Source organism: Lates calcarifer, linkage group LG16_LG22 (assembly GCF_001640805.2).
Source record: "Lates calcarifer isolate ASB-BC8 linkage group LG16_LG22, TLL_Latcal_v3, whole genome shotgun sequence".
Classification (NCBI taxonomy): Eukaryota; Metazoa; Chordata; class Actinopteri; family Centropomidae; genus Lates; species Lates calcarifer.
The window spans coordinates 6,422,590-6,446,252 of NC_066848.1; the positions used below are offsets into that span (position 1 = coordinate 6,422,590).

Below are 23,663 nucleotides of genomic sequence, written 5' to 3' on the forward strand. Positions count from 1 at the left end.
GGTACTAGATGTGGCCACAGATCCATGGTAACGAAATTCCACAGAGTGTGCGCTGGCTTTGCAGCCTTGCTACTAAAGCTCATCTGTTATCACAGTAAACCTAAGCCTCTTCCGCTCATGTGCCTCATCTGCTGCATCTTCTCATGGTGAAGTGATTTCTACAATGTAAGAAAATAGTCTGCTGAGTGCTGGACCACAGTCTTAAGACATGGGTGGAATTATAAGTTCTTGGCCCATTCTTTTTTCTAAGTCCTACCTGCCACTGAATATATTATATCGTACCAACTAAATAATACATGTCCTCAACAACAGTACAAACTAATGCCACGTTAACTCTCTTAACACTTACAGAATTCTTTTATGTTTATGGTCAGTTTAACTAACAAACATCAAACATTATTTCCAATTACTCAGTTTCCTTTAGGGACAAGACAAAGTGTCAACCAGAGTCTGATAATTGTTAAAGATAAGTATTAAAACCAAAAGAGCAGGAAGAGGTGGGATTAGATGAAAAAGCAGAAGAAAAAATAGGAAGCACGACAGTAATGTTTGCCTATTCACACAAAAGATAAAAGTTTAATCGAGGCTCAAGTTAAATATAAATCCAGGGAGGCGCTGTAGCACATCAACTTCAGAACGGGGCCAATCCTCCTGTCGACCCACAACTGGCCCAATTTTGGCCCTGTTTATTAAATATATAGCAGAGCTGGCCTGGTACAGAGACATTAATTAGAGATGGGTTTGCGGCAGTGATTACGGATCTACTTTCTGTTGGTCAAGTGTTGCATCAATTACATTAACTGTATGAAATCTTTTCCCACAGGTTTTCTGGGAAAGAACTGTGAAGTTGACATAGATGCTTGTGTTCTTCCCAACAACACATGTCCACCAAGGACTCTGTGTTTGGATCTCCCAGATGGTCTGGAATACACCTGCCGTGTTCCCTGCCCTCAAAACCTTAAAGTGGGTAAAAACATCTTAAAAGACTATTTGTCCTCATCTGCTGTATCCACATGTTAGCTATCCCTTCTTAGTCTCATACATGTTTAAAGAGCTCACAATCCTATGTTTATTTCTCTTCAAGCTATGTATTCTCTCAGTGCGGCAACATTATTATAACAGTGGGGAACCATAGCAAGCATTTAATGAGGCTTTATGCATTTGTTTCACCTATTTAGAAGAGTTTCCACACATCATTTTTATCATATAAGAACATAGAACTCACCACCTGCTGGTACATTATGGATGTATTTCAAAATGAGTAGTGTGGCAAACAACTTAATTAAACTATGATTGAACACAAATGCGGAAAGTACAGTCTCTTATGGGTTAAAACTCTTGTTTGTTATATTAGGAAGTTACTATTTATAGTTACCTATAAAAATCTGCAAACTCCCACAACTGAATTGTAACATTGAGAACTTAAGAGAGAAGGCATCAATATTAATTCAGTCTCTTATTTATAAAATATGGGATAAGCCTTTGTTGTACACGGGGATAAAAATAAGCGTCCCACAGGAAGATTGACAGCAAATGCGATAATCCATAAACACGGCAATCAGCTGGTGCTGAAGCTGTACAGTATGGTTGGTTTACCCAGGAAGAAAGTAATAAATTCTTGACTAATGAGAGAATTTACTGCTTCTTGTGACTTTTGCAGTTTTTCTGCATGAAACATAAACTAACCAATGCACAAATGTAATCAAGTAACAGATTCTGACCTTTACTTGCCTAAACATGAGAATACCTGGTAGGTACGACAAGTATACAGTATATTCACAGTGTATTGTATGCTACATATTCAAATCAATGAAGCCTATTTTTGTGTTCCTTTTAAACTTTGAATACGGTTGCACATCTTCCAGGGAACTGGAAATATGTCATGGTTTGTCAGGGTTTTTGCTTTTGGCATTCAAAAGTGGACAAGGGACTGAAAAGGCCTCTGCCACCTGATGTGGATGAGTGCTGCTAGAGATTTGCAATGTCTGTATTTTTGAATGTGCAGGATTCTTTATGTGCGGATGAATCAACCCTCTGCGTTTTAAAAAAAGCAACCAAACCTGAACAGAGAAGCTTCTTCAGATGACAGATGGAGATGATTGCTTACTGTGGAGCAAGCCTTGTGTTGGCCCCCTTACAGAAATGCCATGATGTCTGCATTATACACCTTCCCACAAGCCAGCTCTTCCTCTGCCCCTTTGTTTCCCCTCCACTATATATACACATGTACCACCTAGCAGGCATATCTTTTTGTTATAGGGAACTCTTGGGAGGTTTAGCCCTCAATGACAATTGATCTTGTCTTGTAAGACATGATGTAGATGCTACATTGAATACTGAATGAATCTAGGATAAAGCATGAATCAGTATTCATGAGTGTGTCGTGTGGCTGTAATGAAGCTCATTTTCTGGCATCCAGAAGCTAGAAATTGTTTGAGGTTGGATTGTAAAATAATGGTTATATTTTGGGCCTGATTGTGCTCAGTCTAATCTGAGATATTACCATACAATATGATGCAGTTTTATTTGTGCACATGAAGCAGAATTATTTCTTATGACTTCTCATATCTATCTAACCGTTCTATCCTCTATCAACAGCCTTGTGACAATGGAGGACGCTGTGTGTTGAACAATGCCAGTAGCTACACCTGTATCTGTACACCTGGTTGGTCTGGTCAGACCTGCCGTGTAAATGTCAATGATTGTGTTCAACATTGGTGTCAAAATGGAGCCACTTGTGTGGATGAGATTGATGGTTACAGGTGAGTGTTGAAATCTTGATTGTCTTCGGGCCATTCAAGCACCAGAATGTCAATGATTGTAGAAGCTGTGACATTTACTGTTCTCTTCCTTCAGGGTTCAAAGAATTCCTTTTACTCTATACAGCATTAAGAAATTCTTTTTAATCTGTTGCCAGCTGCCTTTGTCCCAGAGGATACACAGGTGTTTACTGTGAGGAGGACATTGATTACTGTGTTGGCCATCACTGCTCTGAACATGGTGTTTGCTTGGACCAGCAGTATAACTTCACCTGCCGCTGCATGCTTGGATTTGAAGGGTTGCTCTGTGAACTGGAAACAAATGAGTGCAACAGCCTCCCCTGTGCACGCGGTGCCACCTGTGTGGACCTAATCAGTGATTATCGGTGCCACTGTCCCCCAGGGTTTGAGGGTATGAGACCATCTGATGCAAATGAGAGCCTATTTGCAGCCTTTAGTCTGGCCAGCCACAGGAATCTCAGCTTTTACTGCAGATTTCAGTGTATAGATATTGAGATGTCCAGAAGCAGACATATGAAGCATTCACTCAGCATATGCATATGTATCTGTGGTCTGGCAAATATGTTGGTTGAGCAACATATGGGATATGGAAAAAATTAATAACTACATATTATAGAAATGATTGAAATTATTGTAGCAATATATAAAATTATTTAATCAACAAATTTAAATTTAAAATGTAAATCGAGAAATGTAAATCCAATATATAATATCTGTGCACTGTTTAACAGATGCTTTCAAGGTAAAATCAACTTAGTTAAAGTTACCAGTTACTCATTAATGTGGTTGATGTGATGATTATTTTTTTAAGGATACAGATTTAGTACTTTGAAAATATCCCCTCACATTAGTAATTTCACCAGAATCACCTGGACATAAACAGTTAAAATATTCCTGTTTTATATTTGAGATAGTTTGTCTATTTCCTAGACATTTAGCACAGTGTGATAGTTCGCATTACCCACTGTATAGTAAATCTTAGCCATGAGTGATGTGAATGTCTGTGTGTAAGCAGGTAAATTAATTAATATTGGCTAGTATAAGGAGCTGGCTCAGTATCATAACAGTCATAGAGTGTGTAGTACAAATTGTGTCTTGTACAGTATATTTAGACCAGAGGTAAAGTCAGCAGCTACCTTAATTATGCAAGTATCTTACAGTACATGATTAACAGAGTGCTTGCCAGTGTATGGGGTCATGATGGCAAAAGTACAGTTACCTTTGGTGTAGACAGCATTGCAGATTGAACAGCACTGCCTGCAGATGTATGGCTATTAGCTCTCTGTGAGCTCTCCGGCTCATAGAAATATAAGAGGTCTGAAATATCGCCAGAGGCCAGACCTAGTGGAGCTTTAAATTTGTCAGTAAAATCTTAAATCAATTCCATATCTAACTCCTGCCCAGAGGACATTAAAATTGAGGTTATGCCATTTATGCATACATACAAGCTACAACATGCTGAACACATAATCACTCAATCACATTTTGAGCAGGTAGAATCAGAGGTAATCAGCTGCTGCATGAAATAAAGCCCTGTCTTTAATAAACCAGGTGCTGCTCACGGTTTGGAAAATAAAGAGAAATTTGTACTGCATGTGTTCTGAATGTTGTTGTGGTTCATAACAGGCTTCATAACATTCCAATAATTATTACATTTCCACAATGATAGCTAAGTTTATTACTAGAAACATATATTAAACTGTGTTTCCTGTGACACTGAATAGAGTTTATTTGTTTCCCTCTTTATCCTGCAGGAAGGACCTGCTCCGAGAATGTAAATGATTGTTGGTCGCAGCCTTGTCTAAATGGAGGCTCATGTATGGATCTGATAAATGACTACATTTGTCACTGTCCTCTTGGTAAGTACCATCTACTTGTGTATTATTGAGCATGTTTACAAAAATATCATGCTATTAATTTTCTGTATACTGTACCTTGGGAATACATGAAAAGTTTATTTTTCATGCATTTACATACAAACTTGTTTGTTTACTCATTTTTCACTTTTTATTTTTCATGCACTTCTAAAGACAGCAAAGACAGGAGTTATCAATTACACTAGTCTTTGAAAGTTTGAGTGCAGGTAGGAAACTGGTTAAAATAAGCATCTAAAAATGTTCTACATGAAGCAAATAGAAGTCATAAATCTGTATTATGGTTAGGGCTTAGACAAAGAAAAATCCTGTGAGTTTTTCACATTTTATTTTTTGCAATCAACATCAGTAGACCTGTAAAGAATCTTATCTTATCCTATCTTACTAAGCACTGATGCAAGTAAACATGACATTCCTAATGCGACTTAGATTTAGTTTTCAACATTGTCCTTTTAATCAACTGGCAACCTGTTTTACAAATGTATATACACGTTCGGCATTTCATAACACTAGAAAGAATCCATAATCAGTCCATAATAGAGGGAGGTGTTGCATTCCTCAGTGTGCGGCTGATTTTACTATGCCCTCTAGTAATAAAATTCTTAATCACCACTTGATTGCACAAGTCAGAATGCCGCAGCCGGCCCACTTGGCATTACAAGTCCAATGTCACATTCGATTGTAAACAGCCACAATCCCCAGAACAGGATTTACAGACAAATATTTGAGAAATAAGTTGACAGGACACAAAATAGACTGGCACTGGCCAATGAGTCAGTTTTGGTAAATTATTTTCTTAATATATTTCACATAGACAGAAGAAATACATAAACTGTGTGGAACGTCTACCCTACTACTTAAGTCTGAATTAGTGAAACAATATCACCAATGTTTGGTTGTTACTGTGTGTCATGATTTAGTCCTTTGTGCCTATCCCTCAGCCAAATACGCCTCTGTTTTACTACGCAATAAATCAACACAAATGTGGGTGAAGTCATTAAAACATTTACTACCTCGAAACATGCACAGCACCTGTTACATAGTGTGTTTTTATGACATTATGGACACAGCAATTGCATCACTGTAAATAATCTGTTCTTACTTTTTTTTCCCTGCCTTTTGCCCAAATTAGATTTGGGCAGAAAACAGAACACCAGTGTGTCAGGGAAGCTTCCATTACTGTTACATTTTCATTGACAGATTTATAGACAGGTGTTTTTGATGCTTGGTTGTTTCGAAAATTCAATTAGATAAATGGTCTGTCAGGTTTGTTTCCTTCTCCCCACAAAGAACACACAGTAAATAATCAGAAAAGTCTATCACTATTTTCCTGCTTTCAGATCCACTGTATGTGTTGTCCACTTGTATTTTAGTAATATTAGAAAACTTTCAGGGATACAAGATTACATAGTAATCTGGATCTGGATCTACATCAAAACACAGTGATTGGCAATTGTGCTAATTAGTTGATGGTAGCCATGGTTTTTTGGAGAATGCTTAAATCCTGTCATTGCTGAGTCACAGACTCATGACCACAAAGTTAGTACCATTTAAATTCTTTATGTTGCCATTGTGACCAAACTTGTGCAGCACAATTTACAATGATCTAAATTTGGTTACAACTGCAGAACACTTAAAGCAAGTGTGACATGTTGTTTAAGCCCACAGGTACAAGAAGCTCAAAAACAGTATCAGGGAAAAGTAATCTATACACGAAAAAATACAGCAACAAACATTATAATTGACAAACAAACATTGTTTCATATGGGCACATGGTGACATGGTGATTCTTTATCTGATTTTTCACCAAAATTCTAAGACCAAAAAAGTAACCTCTCTGGTGGAGTTAATGAACTACACAAACGAAATCCAGGTTTCTTAATGGTACACAACCATAACTCTAATTGGATTTATTAAACTGACTTAGAAGTAACATCTGAGTTTGATGATTTCTATCCAAGAACATGATTTTCACTTTTTCAGCTCAGTGAAGCAACCAGAACATTGTTGATGAGAGATGATTAAAAATACTGATGTAACTCAGAGCCAAGGAATACTTACGACCCATGGCTGTTATCATTAACCACTGAACATGAGTACATTAGTAAATGACTGTGATGTATTCAACAAAAAATCATAATACGTCTTGTTACTGAGCATTTTAAAATAAAGTTAAAAACAATGAGTTTCACTTTGTGCCTTTCTCTCTGCAGTAGAGTTGGGGTGAGCCACTACTAGCTGTCAGACAGAATAGGGAGTCCCATTTGGAGATGGTGACACTGTAAATGTGACATTCCTTCATGCAACATTAACCTCAGAGTGAATTGCATGCACAATTGGTTATTAAACACTTCTGAAACACTCTGTTGGAGGCAATAGCTGTCCATTAACTAGTCAAGGCAATATATAATATGATGGGAAAAGGGTAGTTGGAAGGTCATCAAACATCTAGATAGATGTGTTGATGTAAAATACACTACTCTAGGTACAGGTTACAATGTAAAGACAAAGGAGACTGCTTACAGCTAAACTTGCTACATAATCTTACACAGAGCAGCATTTCTGCCCTATGTGTGTCTTGATAGAGGGAATTTGCATTAAGAAGTGACATTTGAAATATTTCACTTCTTTGCCAGAGTGAGACCTACTTTTTCAGACACTGACTGCACCCAGATTAATGTGACATGGATATGGGCACACTCTTCCTGTTGAGAGGCTTCAGGTTTAAAGAGGTTTTTGGTTAGCACAAGCATGAAATTTAGAACATTTTGCTGTTAAAAACTCAAATATTCTGTAACTTCATAAACTCAGCCTCCCAATCTTTGCAAAATATAGCAATTAAATGCAAAATGAAAAAAAAAAAATTGACCTACATTACCTAATGAGCACACACATGTGAGACACAGTAATCTATTTCAGGATTCTCCCTTTAAGTCACTTTTATTTGTACAAACACATGTATCAGCCACGCAATCCGTCTGTGCTTTATTTACAACAATAGATATTGACATAGGTATCTATCAGTGACATGCAGACGTGCATTTGGTGGGTCAGATAAATGTGATATAGATCAGTATGGCAGGGTGGGTCTCTGTCAATGATTCACTCAATTAGCATACTGCATAGCAGGTAAATTGCACGGGGAGAAATCAATACCCCCATTAATCCCCTAAAGAAAAGGTGTCTTTACCTAATAAAACATACAGCTGCATAAATATATGTTGTGTAACCTGTCTTACTGCTGCTTTATGAATTCAGATTCCCAAGGTTTTCCTGAATTTTCCTTTTGCACTGTGATCTCAATTTTGTCTTCAGGATTCAAGGGGAAAGATTGCTCGGTGGATATTGACCTTTGCTCATTTGGAATCTGCAGCGAACATACATCAATATGCACTGAGACCAAGAATGGACAGAATGTCTCTTGTACATGTGAAAGAGGTGAGTGAGACCTTTAAAGGGTTTCATATTTGTCATGCAGGCATGTTAACGGGTGGAAAAGGAACACATGGTGAGAGTGAAAATGTGTGTGGTTTGTCATTTGATTCACTGTCTTACACAAAGGTTTACTGTACTTCAGGAAATTATTAGCTGTCTGTAAATTAAAAGGTAAATCTTTTTTTGTTGTTTTAGTAGAGGATTGCACAAGAGTCCATTCCATGTGCTACTTGGTGTGGGATGAAGTCATCTTAATATACCATGTTAAAGAAAAGACAAAAAATAGTCCCAACATTGGGGCATACCGTACTGTTTTTACAACCTCACAGTCATCTGATAATGTCTTGCTGATTTACACAGATTAATTTGACATTTCCTACAAAAAACATTATTTTGTGTGTCAGTCAAGGCTTTCTGACTCCCCTCCATAAGGATGACAGTGTTATCAGAGCATGAGCTGTCAGCATTGACAGGGATAACACTGGAGTAAGTGGAAGAGGCTTGACCTGTTAGATACTCCGAGGCTTGCCAGGGGTAACCAGGCTTCAGAGTCTGGAAAGTCAAGGTTGTATGTGCAGTAGGTGACAAAGTGCCAGTATAGTACTGTGAGTGCATGCATGAACTTGTGTGGCTTTTTCCTGGATGCTGCTAGGGTACTTGAAATACAAAAAACATTTTGCCTGCCAAACTAATCATAATCCAGTCGACACTGCTCCACACCAGCTCTGCTATCTGTTTTCAAATGAATGGCTATTACATAGAAGTTCATGTAACCCAATCAATAACCGTAACTTCATTACTCCTGTTGCACTTATGCTCGGCAGATGTCAAAGTGAAGGATTGTGAGTGATTTCTTATGTAAATGAAAGCAACCTGCAGCGAACTGCTCTCCCCAGATCACTTCTCAAGGGCAAACTGCTAGAATGCTGTCTTGTTGATGTTTCAGGTCAGCAGTCTTGGCATCCATATTATCTAATGCTTGCCAACCTAATGTGTTGCAAAACATGTTACTCATACCCTCCCTCCCAATACAGTATATCCCACACTGTCAACTTTTTGACCTATTATTTAGTATTTAGACCAAATCATGTCCTTGAAAGAAGAAAGAATCCTTGATTTAGAATCTTGGATGAGCTGAAAATGGTGGATTTTTAATGCATGATTTGTATGTATCAACAAAAACAAAGAAAATACAGTACTGGCTTGTTATAACAGTTGCTGGAGAAATTCTGCCTAGATTTTTAAGTGATTAAACTCTCATGAAGAACAGGTTTTGCATGTGTTTTTACAACCCCCAAAACAATTTTTGACAGCAATGTCTTTTTAGCATTTATTTCAAAGGAACAGTTTTGCAGTGCAAGACTTATTTTTGCCATAAAATTATTTGAGCTCCAAAAGCTGTTGTTTCATCAAAAGTCCTTCTTAGCATGAAAGCGTTTTTGTCATCTAGCAGGTTTTCGCAATGCGGCAGTTGTTTTTTGTTTTGTTTTTCCTTGTTTTTGTGTTACACTACAGTTTTATTTTGGAGGAAACCTGCTTAGTCTGCAGTAAGACTGCTTCCATGGCTGTTGTTTTTATATTTGTTTTTTCCACATTCCTAATTGTGAAGAGCATCTCAGGACCTTAATGCTCTGTTTAGTCCTTGGCTGACTGTGGGAAATGTTCACATTGCACACATAAAAAATGTGCATTGTATGGTGTATTGTGTTAAATGTAAGGGTTAACCTACATAGAGCCAGAGTAACACCAGCAATAATGTAACTTAAACACTGACATGTCTCTTCTGTTTAATGGCCTGTGTGGGTGTGTATGGTTTGAGAGCATTTACACGTGTGCACTGATGCTTGTTATTTGTTTCATGTGGTTCCCTTTGTGTATAGATTGACTTTGATCTTAAAAATCACTGGATTTGGCTTGTTTAATGTAATAAATCAGAAGGGCAATGACTGGCTCTTATTAAACATGATTAAATGATCCAGTGAGCTGAGTCTGCATGTGCCCAGCAAGCTCTTTGAATCAATACAAGCTTTGAAAACCAGCTTTTGTTGTGAAAACAAAGTCACGTTGATCCTAATTGGCTAAGGAATGAAAGCAGGCAAAAAGATTCCAATAGCATTTTTTAACATGTGCTGCAGGGTTTGGAGGATCATTTTGTGAAGTAAATCTCAATGAGTGTGAGTCAAAGCCATGCCAGAACGGTGGTGTTTGTATGGACGGCACTGACCTGTATCAGTGTCTCTGCTCAGAAGGTAAGTTGCAATGCAATTAGATCCCCCAGTAGTGGCGATGATAAGATTATGTGGTTAATTCAGATCTTTGTTGGTTTCTACATGTGCAATCAACTGTATAGCCAAGTGATTTCAGCCCTGGAGTTATGACCCTGGTCTAAATGGAAAAGCCATTCAGAAACACTTCTATGCTCCCTTTATTTTCAGTTCTGTTTTTCTTACTCCTGTGGATAGATGGATAAATGAGATGGAAAGTGAGTTATCTCCATTGCAGCTACTGCAATAAAAAAACATAATGTGCAATTTTAATACATTTTAATAAATTATTATGCCCAAATGAAGATACTGCTTCTTGCACATTCCATTCAGTGCAGACCATTTTTGTCTGTAGACTCAGTTTGGTTGAATCTGTCCAGAGCAAAAAAGAAAATAACTACCTTCAGATAACTGGGGGATGTATAAGGAACAGTTTTGGTGCAGCTGGAGAAAATTCTTGGTCCTTATCTTCTTCTTCACCCAGCTCCTAACATGTTCTCTATGATGCCAGTAAACATTTATCTTAATATCTCTACAGTCACATGCTGTAGAAGAGAGAGTTAATAGAATTTTGTCCTAACCAAACACAACAGGTGATTTTTCTGCTGGTTAGCACAACTTGACCCAAAGAGCAGGAACTAATCAGTGAACTCAGTTGTTGTAGTGTTTGCTTGAAAAATGAAAATCTGTGTAGTCTCAACAAAGGTTGTCTTTGAGCACATGATGTTAATTGCTACCTTTATTCATGATGATTTTCAGTTACACATTTTATCATGTTTTCTGGCTTGTAGTTTAATACCTATGAGGTTAACAAATATATTTGCTTTAAATTTCTCAGATCATGTAAAATCATCCCATCAGAAATTGCCACTTACGTCATTTGAGTAAGGGGGAATAAATCTCAGCTATTTTTCCAATAATTTCTTGGTCCAGTTGACATCTTACCTATGAGACATACCTCTGATTAAACCTTGATTGCGGGTGAAGCCTCTTATGCATTTTTAATGAAGTCAGGATAATTGTCAAATTTTATGACATGGAGAGAGGTGGAAATTGGTTCCATGGTCAGTTTGAGAAATGATGAGAATTTGACCTGCACCGATGGTGCTGATAGCCAAGCATTAGTCATGGGCCTCCTGTAGCTGCAGTGTGTGACAGTGCTAATGATAGTCATTTTGTAGCGTGACCATGCGGTGGAATATATTTATGGGGAACTAAAATGTCAGAAATTGGCAGCGCTCACTTTTACTTCATGACTTTAACCTTTTATTTTTACAATATCAAATGTGCTGATATAACTAAGAATTAATCAGGACAAAAAATGTTAATCAGATAGACGCACAACATAAAAATTTAAATATAATTTATTTCCTCAGTTACAGACAGTACTGAAGTCTACTCTTCACAGTATGCACTTGTTTACTTGAGTGCGTGATAAGCTTAGAGTGAGAAATAAAATTTCACGACAGCATCACATTGCTTTTGGGTGTAATTCGATACTAATTAGTATCTTTTCAAGTCTGGTGTTTACTGACATTCTGACTCCATCTCTGATGAGATTTATTCTGTTTTTTCTTCATACCAGGGTTTGGGGGGTTGAACTGTGAAATCAACTATGATGAATGTGTCCATGGATATTGCGCCAATAATTCCACATGTATTGACTTGGTTGCAGACTATGAGTGCATCTGTCCTCCAGGCTTTGCTGGTGAGTTATCTGTGTCATCATTTTCATAGTTTAGGCTTTAATGAATGTAGTGCAGATTGATGACTCTTCAGCAGTGATAACCATCAAAGTGGTCCCACTGTCTAATGTGAGAGCCCATTCACCAGTTTGGGAATGACTGCAGCTGATTGAGTATAAAGATAGCTTTCTTTCTTCTCCTGTAGAAGCTGAATATAGGACTTTATCCAATCTTATCCAATCTAGTCTTTATCCAAACATATTAGTTAGAATAAAATCTGAAAAAGGTGCTGTATATCTTTTATTAAAGCCAGCAGAGGGACATATTTGATTCAACTTGACAAAATACCAAGCTTTATATTACCAATATACAGTATGTTCATTTAGTCTTCATTTTAATATCTTATTGTGTTATGAATGTAACTGCCATGTAACCGCATCTGTTTTACAGTTTGAACTGTGTACTGTACCTCAACAGTTATGCCCCTACTGGCTCCATTACTGAACACACACATACCACATCATGCTAGTTCATCACATGCCCTCTTAAGTCAAACTCATTTATATGACTGGTTATTGAGATGTGTCATTATGTTGGTGATGTGATATTTTTGGTTAGTTTGTGTTGATCTCCATTTACAGAATTATGTTAACCTCAGTTAACACAATTATTAATAGCTTGATCTACCTTTCAGGTAAGAATTGCTCCATATTTGTCTCTGCATGTGAGTCAGATGTTGAGTTCTGCAAAAATGGAGGAACCTGCTCCAGTGGCTTATCTGGAGAGATACATTGTATTTGCCATCCAGGTATTGAGCAAACATATTTATTCTGTTGATTAGTAATTAATCTGATAAGCTCAGTCTTTGTTTTGAAATATGAATCAAGCTCTTTAGTAATTACTACAGTAAATCCATCTAGATGGTAGACATTTACTGCAATGTCGCTGTGATACAAAGCTATATAATCATTATTGCCACAGTGTGCCATGTGCTCTTCTTGGTTTATTCTATATCAATCCCTCTTGGAAATTCAGCCCTTAATGCATGTGAAAACATATTAGTGCTTTTGATTACTGTGGTATCACCATAACAGCTTTTACCTCTAAGTGAATACCATTAGAAAGCACATGTACAAATCCACAAATTAGTTACAATTGGTGAAAAAGCAACACAACACAGTTTTTTTTTTCCCCTGTAGGTTGTGTACTGATGCTGAAATCCCTCTTTGGTTTTAGCGCTTTATGCTCTGGCAGGATAAAATATGTAAATCAACAGGGAGGAAAAACACTGGCAATGACAGCATTACGTGAAATCCCAATCCATGATGTTTGCCAGATGTGGGAAGGCAGGAGGATACTGTACACAGCACAGCACATCAATCACTTCTTTGATCCCACCTCTTACAGGATACCATGGCAATGACTGCTCCTCATCTGTGAACCAATGTGTGTCAAATCCCTGCGACCCTGAAGGGACTCTCCTCTGTGAAGAACTGGCAAATACTTATAGATGTGTTTGTCAACATGGCTACACTGGCCCGCACTGCAAAATGCCTATAAACCACTGTGTTGATGGCCTGTGTCAACATGGTTCAGTGTGTGTGGATCTATCAAGAGGGTTCAAGTGTGATTGTTTACCAGGTATGTTCAGCGTTCAGCAGGGGCTCGTTTCAAATTGAGGCAGTTCCTCAAATGAATCATGTACATAGCAGAGATACACTCCCAGTTTGATGCTTTCACTTGTTCAGCTTCCTTCTCTGTGGGAGTCTAATCTCTTTGGCCTTAAGCAACAACACGTAACAGCCTTATGAAATGTGTAAGTCAGGGCTCAGTTCATGAGTTTGTGAGCTGACTTCAAAGCAGTGATGATGCATGGAATGTCTGTTTGCCCACTTAGGATCCAAGAGTGTACTGTTGGCATTTTATCAAAGAAACTGTTTACCAAAGGAATATACTGTTGTTACATAGCACTTTACTCTTGCTGTATATGGCAGGGAGGTAATAATTCAATTGAATCAGTTAAAAAATGAAATGAACCAACTAATTAATTAACTCAACAAAATTGACTAAATCATTTAATATCACATCTGAATGATTTTGTTCAAAAGTGTTTAGCTTGAATACTTACATGGTTCCTGTTTGTCAAGTTTTTAAGTAGCGGTTAATTTTTTTTCATTAATTAATACAGCAATTATACATCATATTCTTGTGCATTAGAAGGAAAGACCAGAATAACATCAATAAATCAAATCATTTTTATTTTGCTGTTTAATAATAAACAGGTGGTAGAGTCATAATCAGGGATAGCTGTCCTCTCTCTGCAGGTTTAACAGGCAGGTTTTGTGAGATAAACATTGATGATTGTGAAGAACGACCATGTGGAGTCCTGAGTGTTTGTAAAGACACTCTGAATGGCTACGATTGCTTCTGTGCACCAGGATTTATTGGTAAGTGAAAGCTATTTGAAGTTGTTCTTCACGAGTTAAAGTGACATTTTATTCACACAAGCAGTGTTTCAACATGTTGTGTGCCTTTCATACTTTCTCAGGAAATAACTGTGAGATTGAAGTGAATGAATGTCTCAGCCAGCCTTGCAGAAATGGAGGCTCCTGCATTGACGAGCTCAACTCATTCAGCTGCCAGTGTCCTCTTGGAGTCACAGGTGTTTTATATACATCTTACCATGGCTGTGTTTGTATGAACAATATTGCTAAAGCTTCTGTGTTTCAAATAATGAGTGATAGGCATGTTCAGTACAACTCAGTTCCATGATGATCAGCCACATTGAGCATACAAATAATTTACGAAAATTAATCCATCAATCAAGAATATAGGTATTAATACAGTATAGGTATAATATAGGTATTAATACAGTGTATGTCAATGATTTTCATATAATGTAGTCTCATAAAATCTGACTTTTAGTAGCAGAACTTGAAATTTTGCCAAATGAGACTCTGTAACTCTATAGGGGCCTCATATCTCAATTGATCAACTCTCTCTCTTTTATAATGAGTTAATCTGAAAACTTTAAATGAACTACATAAGATTAACTGTTGTTCATCCTTAAATTGCAAATTTGCTTATAATAGCAATAGTGGTAATGATTAAAATGCAATATTTCTATGCATCATGTAATTTTATGAAATGCTAATTTTGCTGTCATAGTGAAAAACAGGGATATAATTCCAACTACAATGCCAGCAAGATATATTGTAACACGTATGGATGCACTTTTAAGTGTGTTTAATTATATTCCCTCTGAGCTTTAACTTAACTGTGTGTGTAATCACTGTATGTGTCCATGCAGATTTTTAACCCTTAGGGTCATATGATATTCATATATAGCAGCTCAGGATCTGTTCTAAATATATTTCCCTGTACTCCACGAAAAACAGAACATGTAGAACCAAGCTGTGTTCAGCATGTACTAGCTTGAAATGTGTCTTTCAGAGACTGCTTGGCCAAGTGTCAATCACTTCTCTATGCCAATCAACAGCTGCACATAATGTATGGTATAACGTCACATACCATGACACAAAGAACTTGCTAATTCCATCCATCCATCCATCCGTTCATCCATTTTCTTCTGTTTATCGGGGGTTGGATCGCAGTGGTGGCAGACATGCTTATTAGTGCTACAGTCAGTATTCTCTTAGGATTTATGGCAAACAGTTTTTGATTCCATTCCATTACACCTTAATGCCTTCTTTATTGGAGGGCCAGAGCAAGGTTGCTTGAACTTGGAGCTAGAAGAGAAAGAGCTAAAAGAAAAACTGAAAAGAGTTATTCTCTGGGAAACATTAATTTCTCCAGTAAATTCCATAGCAATCTAAGGGAAAGGAGAAAAAAAAAAATAAATTCTAGAAAGAAAAAAGAGTCATCCAGTTCATCTTTCTGGAACCATTAATCTTCATCCCAAATATCAAGGTATTTTACTCCTGAGCAAAATAGAATGACCAACCAACTGACTGGCCACATTATGTTCTTAATTCTCGTTTCTATTATGGCAAAAGAAGAGATAACTGTAGCAATTCTTTAACTCACACTAAACTTCAGGGCACATCCAAGCCACATGGGAGGCGATTAGGTTATAAAACAAGCTTCATATCCTTTATAGTGTTACTGGAGCAGCACAAACAGCACACTGTAATTACATGGAATGTTGCTATAATTCAAAGACCTCTTCTCACTTTGGCATTTCACACTATATACGTAAACAGCCTCCTCCAAACATTACAGACTGTAAATGTGTGAAATAGTCCCAAAAAAAAAAAAACAAACCAAAAAGCAAAATCTATCTTGCTGCTTAGTTTTGATGTAGCAGATCTACTTTGTTTTTTTCAGAGAAAACAAATAAGGAGGGAAACATCAGTCATCTATATTTTATATTACACAAACTATTCTTTGTCTCATATATGATATATAAATAAATATAAATCAGCTACACTGAGAATGCTGTTTGGACAGAAAGTTGACAGGGCTATTATGTTGCTTTTTCATAGGAATGGTGCAGTTGTGTAGCCGTTAAAACTTTGCCGTCTGGATCTAAAGCCCCTATTTGTTGAATATTCAAAACAAAATATCAGTGTCAAATTAATTTTGCTTGTGTTGCAAAATGTGCATGAGAAATATCAGGGTTGACTTAATTTTTGTGACAACTGTCTAAACTACTGCATCCAAGGGATTCAAGTTGTCACCAGTGATCAAATTTCAAATTGAGGCTTTAAGTCAAATGTAACATATATTTTACTAAGTTTGGGGAGGAGGTTGAAAACTGAGCATGAGTCATACAGTGTTACAAATCAAAGCTGGGGTACGGAACTTTTTTGGACATTTGTGACCACAGACTTTTATAAATGTCATGTCATTACAGGGGACTACTGTGAAGTCAACATAGATGAATGCATATCCTCTCCCTGCCTGCACAATGCCACCTGTGTTGACCTTGTTCATGGCTATGGATGTGTTTGTATGCCTGGCTTCACAGGTTAGTTCGGCTGAGGAGTATTTTTATATGCTCTCACATGAATGAAACGTACATGACATATGTTGCTTAAAATCAATATGAGTTGTATGTGGATGGCATCCATCACGTAACTGAATATATGGAAATATTCAGTACCTAGTATTATGTTGTATGTAAGAGCTGTTTTTGACAAAACTAAGGCTCTACAGCCACACCACCAGTGGTAAAGTAGTGCTCTGAGCCGAAATGCTAGCCTGGGCAAGCTAACATACTCACAGTACTAACTGGTGATTTTTATCAGGTTCGATATTTACCATGGTCACCATTTTAAATTGTGTTTTAGCATGTTAAAACTTATTAATTAACAGTAGCAATAGCCTAATGTCAAATAAATAATGACCACACTGCAGTACTGACTGTGTGCAGTTAGACATGTGTAATTTCTTTCATGTGAAAAAGGTGGAAATGCACTGACCTGCAATTGAAAAATGATTACTTCACTTTTGTTCTTTGTTTATTACCAATTAAAACAACACATTCAGACAATTACATCTTCATTCATAAATTATGTATTGCCAGAACAACAGGTATGTTTTGAAGTAAAATCGATAGCCATCACCAGCTCCTCAAAGTAGTGAAGAGGCAGAGAGGGTCAATACTTTCACACATTTTGAAGTCTTGCAGAATAATTATTTCCCCACATGTGGTGCTGCGGTGCCAGCTGTTTATAGTACAAAGATGAGTAATGACTCCAGGTTAAAACAAAGATACTGCATTTCCATCCGTAAAAGTCAAGCACTGTAACAGCATTTTAACTGTTTCTTAATAGGTTGTAATAATTCCCACAGACCATAATTCAGTGCATTGCAAACCATAAATCTGGCTGCAGTGCTGAAGCTTTTGATCACAATGGAGCTGGTTTCTCAACTCATATTTATACTATACTATACTTAAAAGGTTGTGGTTTTTCTAAAGTGATGTTAACAAGCCTGTAGGATGGACAACAGTACAATCTGGCATCTATAAGACAGAACAGCCTTTACAGTAATGCTCCTATAGCAGCATTTGAATAGTGTTTAGTTTTTAACTGCAAAATATTCATGTAACCTTTCCATATAACATGTTTATCAATCTGTGTTCTTTTCTGTCAAAGGTACAAAATGTGAACTTGACATTGACGAGTGTGTTTCATCTCCCTGCAAGAATGGAGCCACTTGCATTGACCAGCCTGGTAATTACTTCTGCCAATGTGTGGCTCCATTTAAAGGTAATGAGCACTGAGGGAATGGGGACAAAAAGCAAAGTTAATTAACTTCACATACTATTATTTTCACCTGTCTGAACTCGATTCACATGTCTCAACAAAATTAGTACATCTTCATTTGCTACCTGTAGTTAAATAAAGAAAGCTTGAGTAATTAGTGAGATGTAAGTTTTGGTATGTACTTCTATGACATAAGTTCCAACTCTCATGGTATAGTAAGGGGATACGGCCAGCATTACTGTACAGCATTATCAGTGCATATCAATAGACAAAAAGGCTAAGACTAGATTTAATGCATGATCACTATTTGTAACCAAGCAGCCATCTGGTTTTCATCATCACTTTTTTATGATGACCAACATGATAAAATGTTCTGTTGTGGTCTCTTCTGGTGTAGTGGTATTTCACAAGAGCACAAAAGGCTCCATCATTAATAAATGAACATTCATCTGGCCGTGCTCTTCCTAGACACACTCATCCAAACAAACCGAGCAACCAGTAAGAAGGACCTTGGTCAAAACCCAAGGACCACTCTGACAGATCTAATGAGCTTGTTGTCTGTGAGATCCTCCTGGAAGGACAACAGTCAGGGCAGCACTTCACAAATCTAGGCTTTACAGCAGAGTGGTCAGGAGGAAATGACTCCTGAAAAAGGCACATGGAATTTACGAAAAGGCACTTCAAAGACACACTGACAGTGTAAGGAGGATGATTAAGAGCTCTGATGAAAATGAAAATGGAAGTCTTCAGCTGTAATTCAAAGGACCATAGAAAGTAAGGCAGAGATGAGGTGCAGTTGATTATTTTTGAAACACTGTTTCTGCTGTAAGGCATGGAAATCGCTGCTTCATAATCTGGTTGCTTTACATTGTCAAAGATAGAGGGAACTATAAATAAAACCAAATACAAGTAAACTCTGAGATAGAATTTATGAGTCTATAACAATTTCTGGTTTATTTTCTGTTGCAAAAAGCAGCAGAGCACAGTATGTAATTTATATGCAGGGCAATAATCATGTGTTTGCCATACAGTAGAAAAGTAACTTTCAACCACCTCAAAAAATAACTCCGTTTGAGTCCTAATCTGCACACCTTACTTTGTAGCTGAGGATTTCAACTGCTGTGTCAAAGCTGCATCTTACAAAAGCAGAAGACTTTGTTTGTGCTAGATTGTTGTTTAGACCAAATCAGCATATCATTCATCCTCTCCATCATTCGTCATTAAAGATCACACATTTTAGAGGCAAAGTGTGTCTGAAAGCAAACAGAAATTTTCTGTCTTCTTTGATTTACAATACAAGCTTGTTACCACTCTCCAAGTCTGTATACAGTATGTATGTACACTGCCTACATTGAAAACTTTGTGAGACCTAGAAAAACACTAAAAGCTGGCAACAGCTTTAGAGTGGTATGTTGATTCTCAATGAGATCGGCAGGTGTATGCAGTGACTGGTTAAGTGAGTATGTTGAGAGCAGTGTGCGTTTGGCAACAATAGTGTTGCCAATTCTTTCTCAAGGAAAGTCGGTATTTCCTGGTCATGATCTGGCTCCACAAAGAAACTGTCAATGAAAAACTGTACTGTTTACTGCATACTGTATGACTGGAAAGCTGCTATTTAATGTCAGAGTAGCAGTGCCAAATTGAAATATTTAAATATTCCACCAACAGCTGATTCCACCAGGATTTTATCATTCATACATATACACATTTTGATAGTTTTCTGATCATTTTTGCAGTAAGAATGTCCTATTAATTGTTTTTCAATGTTTTTCTTTATATGACTCTTACACAGAAATTATCAGAGGTAGGACACATAACCGTCATGTTATGGCTATATTTGCATGTTTTGCAACATTCATTGTCTTTGTCCATTCACTTAATGTGCATTGATGCTTTGCTCTTGCTTTGTGTTTATGCATGCTCCTTCTACCTTTCCTTTTGCTTGTATTTTTATAACTTATTTGTGCTTCTTGCATGACCTGAATATAATGATGTTTGGCACTTTAATTTGTCTGTACAGTTCTAGCAGTTTGCTAAAACTCATTGCTTGACACAAAACTCTTAATAGTGCCAGTGGTAATTTTCAGTAAGCACATTAGTAATGAAACTGACTGTTAGACAGCCACAGGTGGGCTTTTATCAGTTGTATTAAATCAGCACGGAACATGACTGCCGATCAGAACTAAGGACAGACACTATTCATTTGGTAATTGTTTTGTCACAGGCACAAAATAATATTGGAATATTTTAGGTACCGTAATAACATCAGACTTTTCATTTGTAATGTTCAGCCACTGAAATGGATGAAATAAAGACTGCAGTTATTAGTTTGAACAGTTGAAAAAGTCATTTAAAACTGTTGATTGACTACATGACTACAAGGGGAAAAAGGAAAGATTATTTCTAAAAATTACAGTAATTTTAGAGGAAATTTTAGAGGAAAATGACCCTGAATCAGCTTCTACTGGGACATTTTTCACACTTCCTGTCTGTCTTTCTCTTGGGCTGTTTATCTTTCTGTTCAATTAGTAAACTTGACACAGCATGTAATCTACCACAGGGATGGGTTCAAGGAAATGTACAATATGGATTTAATCTTTAATATCTCCAGGTCTACAGTTCCATTTTATTTCTACTCTGCCGGATGATGCCCCTGTGTTTGTTTCTTTGCCTCACTCCAGGTCATAATTGTGAGTTCTTACCCTGCGAGGCCAGTAATCCCTGCGAGAACGATGCAGTGTGTGTGGAGGAGTTGGATCAGGACCATTTCCCTTTGGGTTTCCGCTGTCACTGTCGCCGCGGCTTCACTGGCCCCCGCTGTGAAATCAATGTGGATGAGTGCAGCTCCAGCCCCTGTTTTCACGGCTTCTGCTATGATGGTACGAAACAGCCTATCTTGCCAACATGCTTAACAACAGCCACTCAAAATAGAGGCAAAGCTCCATACACACACACACACACACACACACACACACACACACACACATGCACACACACACTCAGTGAATACGTCAGATTTCGTTTTGCTCACTTACAGAATGACAGGCAGTTTTCAATTGGGTCACCGTTGCAGCTAATAAGGGTGTTATGAGAGCGGAGTTATTCCATCTGATGTGAGGATCTAGGACATTACCTGCTGGAGTAGGTTTGATTAGTTTCTTAACATAACTGTAGAAGGGAATCAATTAAGTATCAATGTTGTGTTGTAATTTGAATAATGGATGATAAATGACAAAATTAATATAATCAAAGCTCAGGGCAGAAATTTGTTTTTATTCCTGTGGCTATCCAATAAGATTTTACCCCTATGTATTCCATCTCTGGCATAAGTTGTTAAAAGACCTCACTGATCAAAATAATAGTAATAATAGTAAATAATAATGAATATTCCTCATCACCAGTTGGTCAATAATTGTAATATATTTATTTCACATTATTATTTTTTTACTTTTACTATGAAGGACAAAAACTGGAAACTGTGCAAATTAAAGTGAAACATTACATTTAATTACTGCATTTCAGTTGTGCAGAGTCAAAAAAGATTTCTTAGTATCAAAATATTTGTGTTGTAGTGTTACCTTCCAGTCTTCGTGGCATCTCTGAAACCCTGCCAATGTTGTTTCAACTGGCTAATACTGGAACAAAACTGTGATGGCAGCAGATCACTATGTAAGAGTATCCTATCCTTCACTGCGCTACAGTAGACCTCGGCCAGCTGTCTTGACTAATCTTAAGTGCAGCCAGTTCGCTTTAGGTTAGTGAGGCAGGCCTCTAGGACCTATTGGCCGGCGCTCAGCAGCAGCCAGCCAGCCACTAGGGAGAGCACTGCATAGCCACAGTGGCTGAGATGAGTAATGCTGCTGCCACCCAGGACCTAAAGCATTTAATGAGAGTAATAGCAGCTACACGCACCAAGACAGAGTGACAGTATAGATTACGTGGTAAATCTTTGGGATAATGAAGAATCCTGGGACCCTGACTGGGGAAGTAATAAATTCACTCCTGTAAGAACTGCAATTACCTCTGTCACTGGCTGCCTGTACACCACTGTTGTGTTGGAGAAACAGAGTGATGCATCCCTCTTTAACATCGTTAATAATTAAAGAGAGGAAGGAATGCATTATTAGACGTGGGAGATTCTAACTTCTGATGGAAGAAATTGGCACATTTGTAACATCTGAATAAAGAATGGCCCTGAAATGGGCTTTCTCCTCTGTTGCACTGCTTTTTCCATCATTCTCATTCAGTGTGTTGCAAATGCGTTGAGAGAGTGGAAACAAATGACAAGACTTTTGAGGCTTTCACTGAGAAAGAGTGGAACAGATGGTGGACAAGAAAAGTAGTAGGAGAGAAGAGGCCTCAAAGGCCACTGCAGACGGGTTCATTTAAAGATGGTTAGTCTGTCCAACTCCGTTAGGCTGATGGGAGGGCGGTGGTACCTGTCACTTAGATTTAGCAAGAACGGGTTTGACTGATGCAGCAGAAGACATTTATTGTAATGATGTTTATCCATGAAAAAAATGAATCACAGTGGGTGATTATGTTTTAGGCTCATAATCAGTATTTACCTGTTTAGATGTAGGACCTTCTGAGAGTTGAGTGAATTAATGTATGATGCAAGGTGCTGTAACGGTCCTACTGATCTTCTTTCAGTTGTAGATGGCTTTTACTGCCTTTGTAGTCCTGGTTATGCTGGGCTGAGATGTGAGCAAGACATCGATGACTGCGTGAACAGTTTGTGCAGTACCAACTCTATTTGTAAAGACCTCCATCTGGTAAGTAGACACATTTTTGTTTGGCAGTATACATAGAGTGATATAATGGCCTTTAAATGGTTTTAAAATGGTCAGTGCTCAGTAAATCATAACAGTTGGTAGCTCATTGAAAAACACTGCAGTTTTTCATAAAATATCAACAGACATGAATCACATAAGGTAATGGCTATTATTTTTGATGACTGTCAAGCAGTTAATGTTTAAAGGCATTTCTGTTGCAATAAAATATGTACAACTGTGCAATAACGTGGTGTAGTGGTGTATCATTAAAAAGAAAAAAAATACTATATGGCGCTGGGGTCTACTACATGTGGACAATGATGTGTATATTTTGGGCAAATCTGGCAGACTATGCAACTATGTTTCAAGTTTCAGGTGTCTGGGTGAAATAAGATAGGAACAGAAAGTGTCTAATAATGTGTAATAAATGTACCTCATTATTGTATCTCCTAGACAAATTAGACCAATCATCCCATTTATGCCTCATGGGCTGAGCTTTTAATGTGCCAAAATGACCAAAAGAGTACTAGAGTATACTTGGAAACAAAAAGACAGGAGTTTACACTTGGCATATTAAATATGTGCATAATCATAGAAGTGTCCATCTTTTGAGCAGT

General features: G+C 37.5%; 1 protein-coding gene across 1 annotated transcript in view; it reads left to right on the top strand.

Moving 5' to 3' along the window:
* Nucleotides 1-23,663, top strand: part of eys (eyes shut homolog) — a 140,041-nt gene that overhangs the window by 26,420 nt on the left and 89,958 nt on the right. Inside the window, exons 9-22 of the mRNA XM_051076578.1 lie at nt 824-963; nt 2,599-2,762; nt 2,918-3,171; nt 4,535-4,639; nt 7,970-8,092; nt 11,939-12,061; nt 12,733-12,846; nt 13,446-13,679; nt 14,363-14,485; nt 14,587-14,700; nt 16,915-17,028; nt 18,161-18,274; nt 20,953-21,150; nt 22,925-23,046. Coding sequence (XP_050932535.1) covers nt 824-963; nt 2,599-2,762; nt 2,918-3,171; nt 4,535-4,639; nt 7,970-8,092; nt 11,939-12,061; nt 12,733-12,846; nt 13,446-13,679; nt 14,363-14,485; nt 14,587-14,700; nt 16,915-17,028; nt 18,161-18,274; nt 20,953-21,150; nt 22,925-23,046 — 2,042 coding nt within the window. The remainder of the gene's footprint in view (nt 1-823; nt 964-2,598; nt 2,763-2,917; nt 3,172-4,534; nt 4,640-7,969; nt 8,093-11,938; nt 12,062-12,732; nt 12,847-13,445; nt 13,680-14,362; nt 14,486-14,586; nt 14,701-16,914; nt 17,029-18,160; nt 18,275-20,952; nt 21,151-22,924; nt 23,047-23,663) is intronic.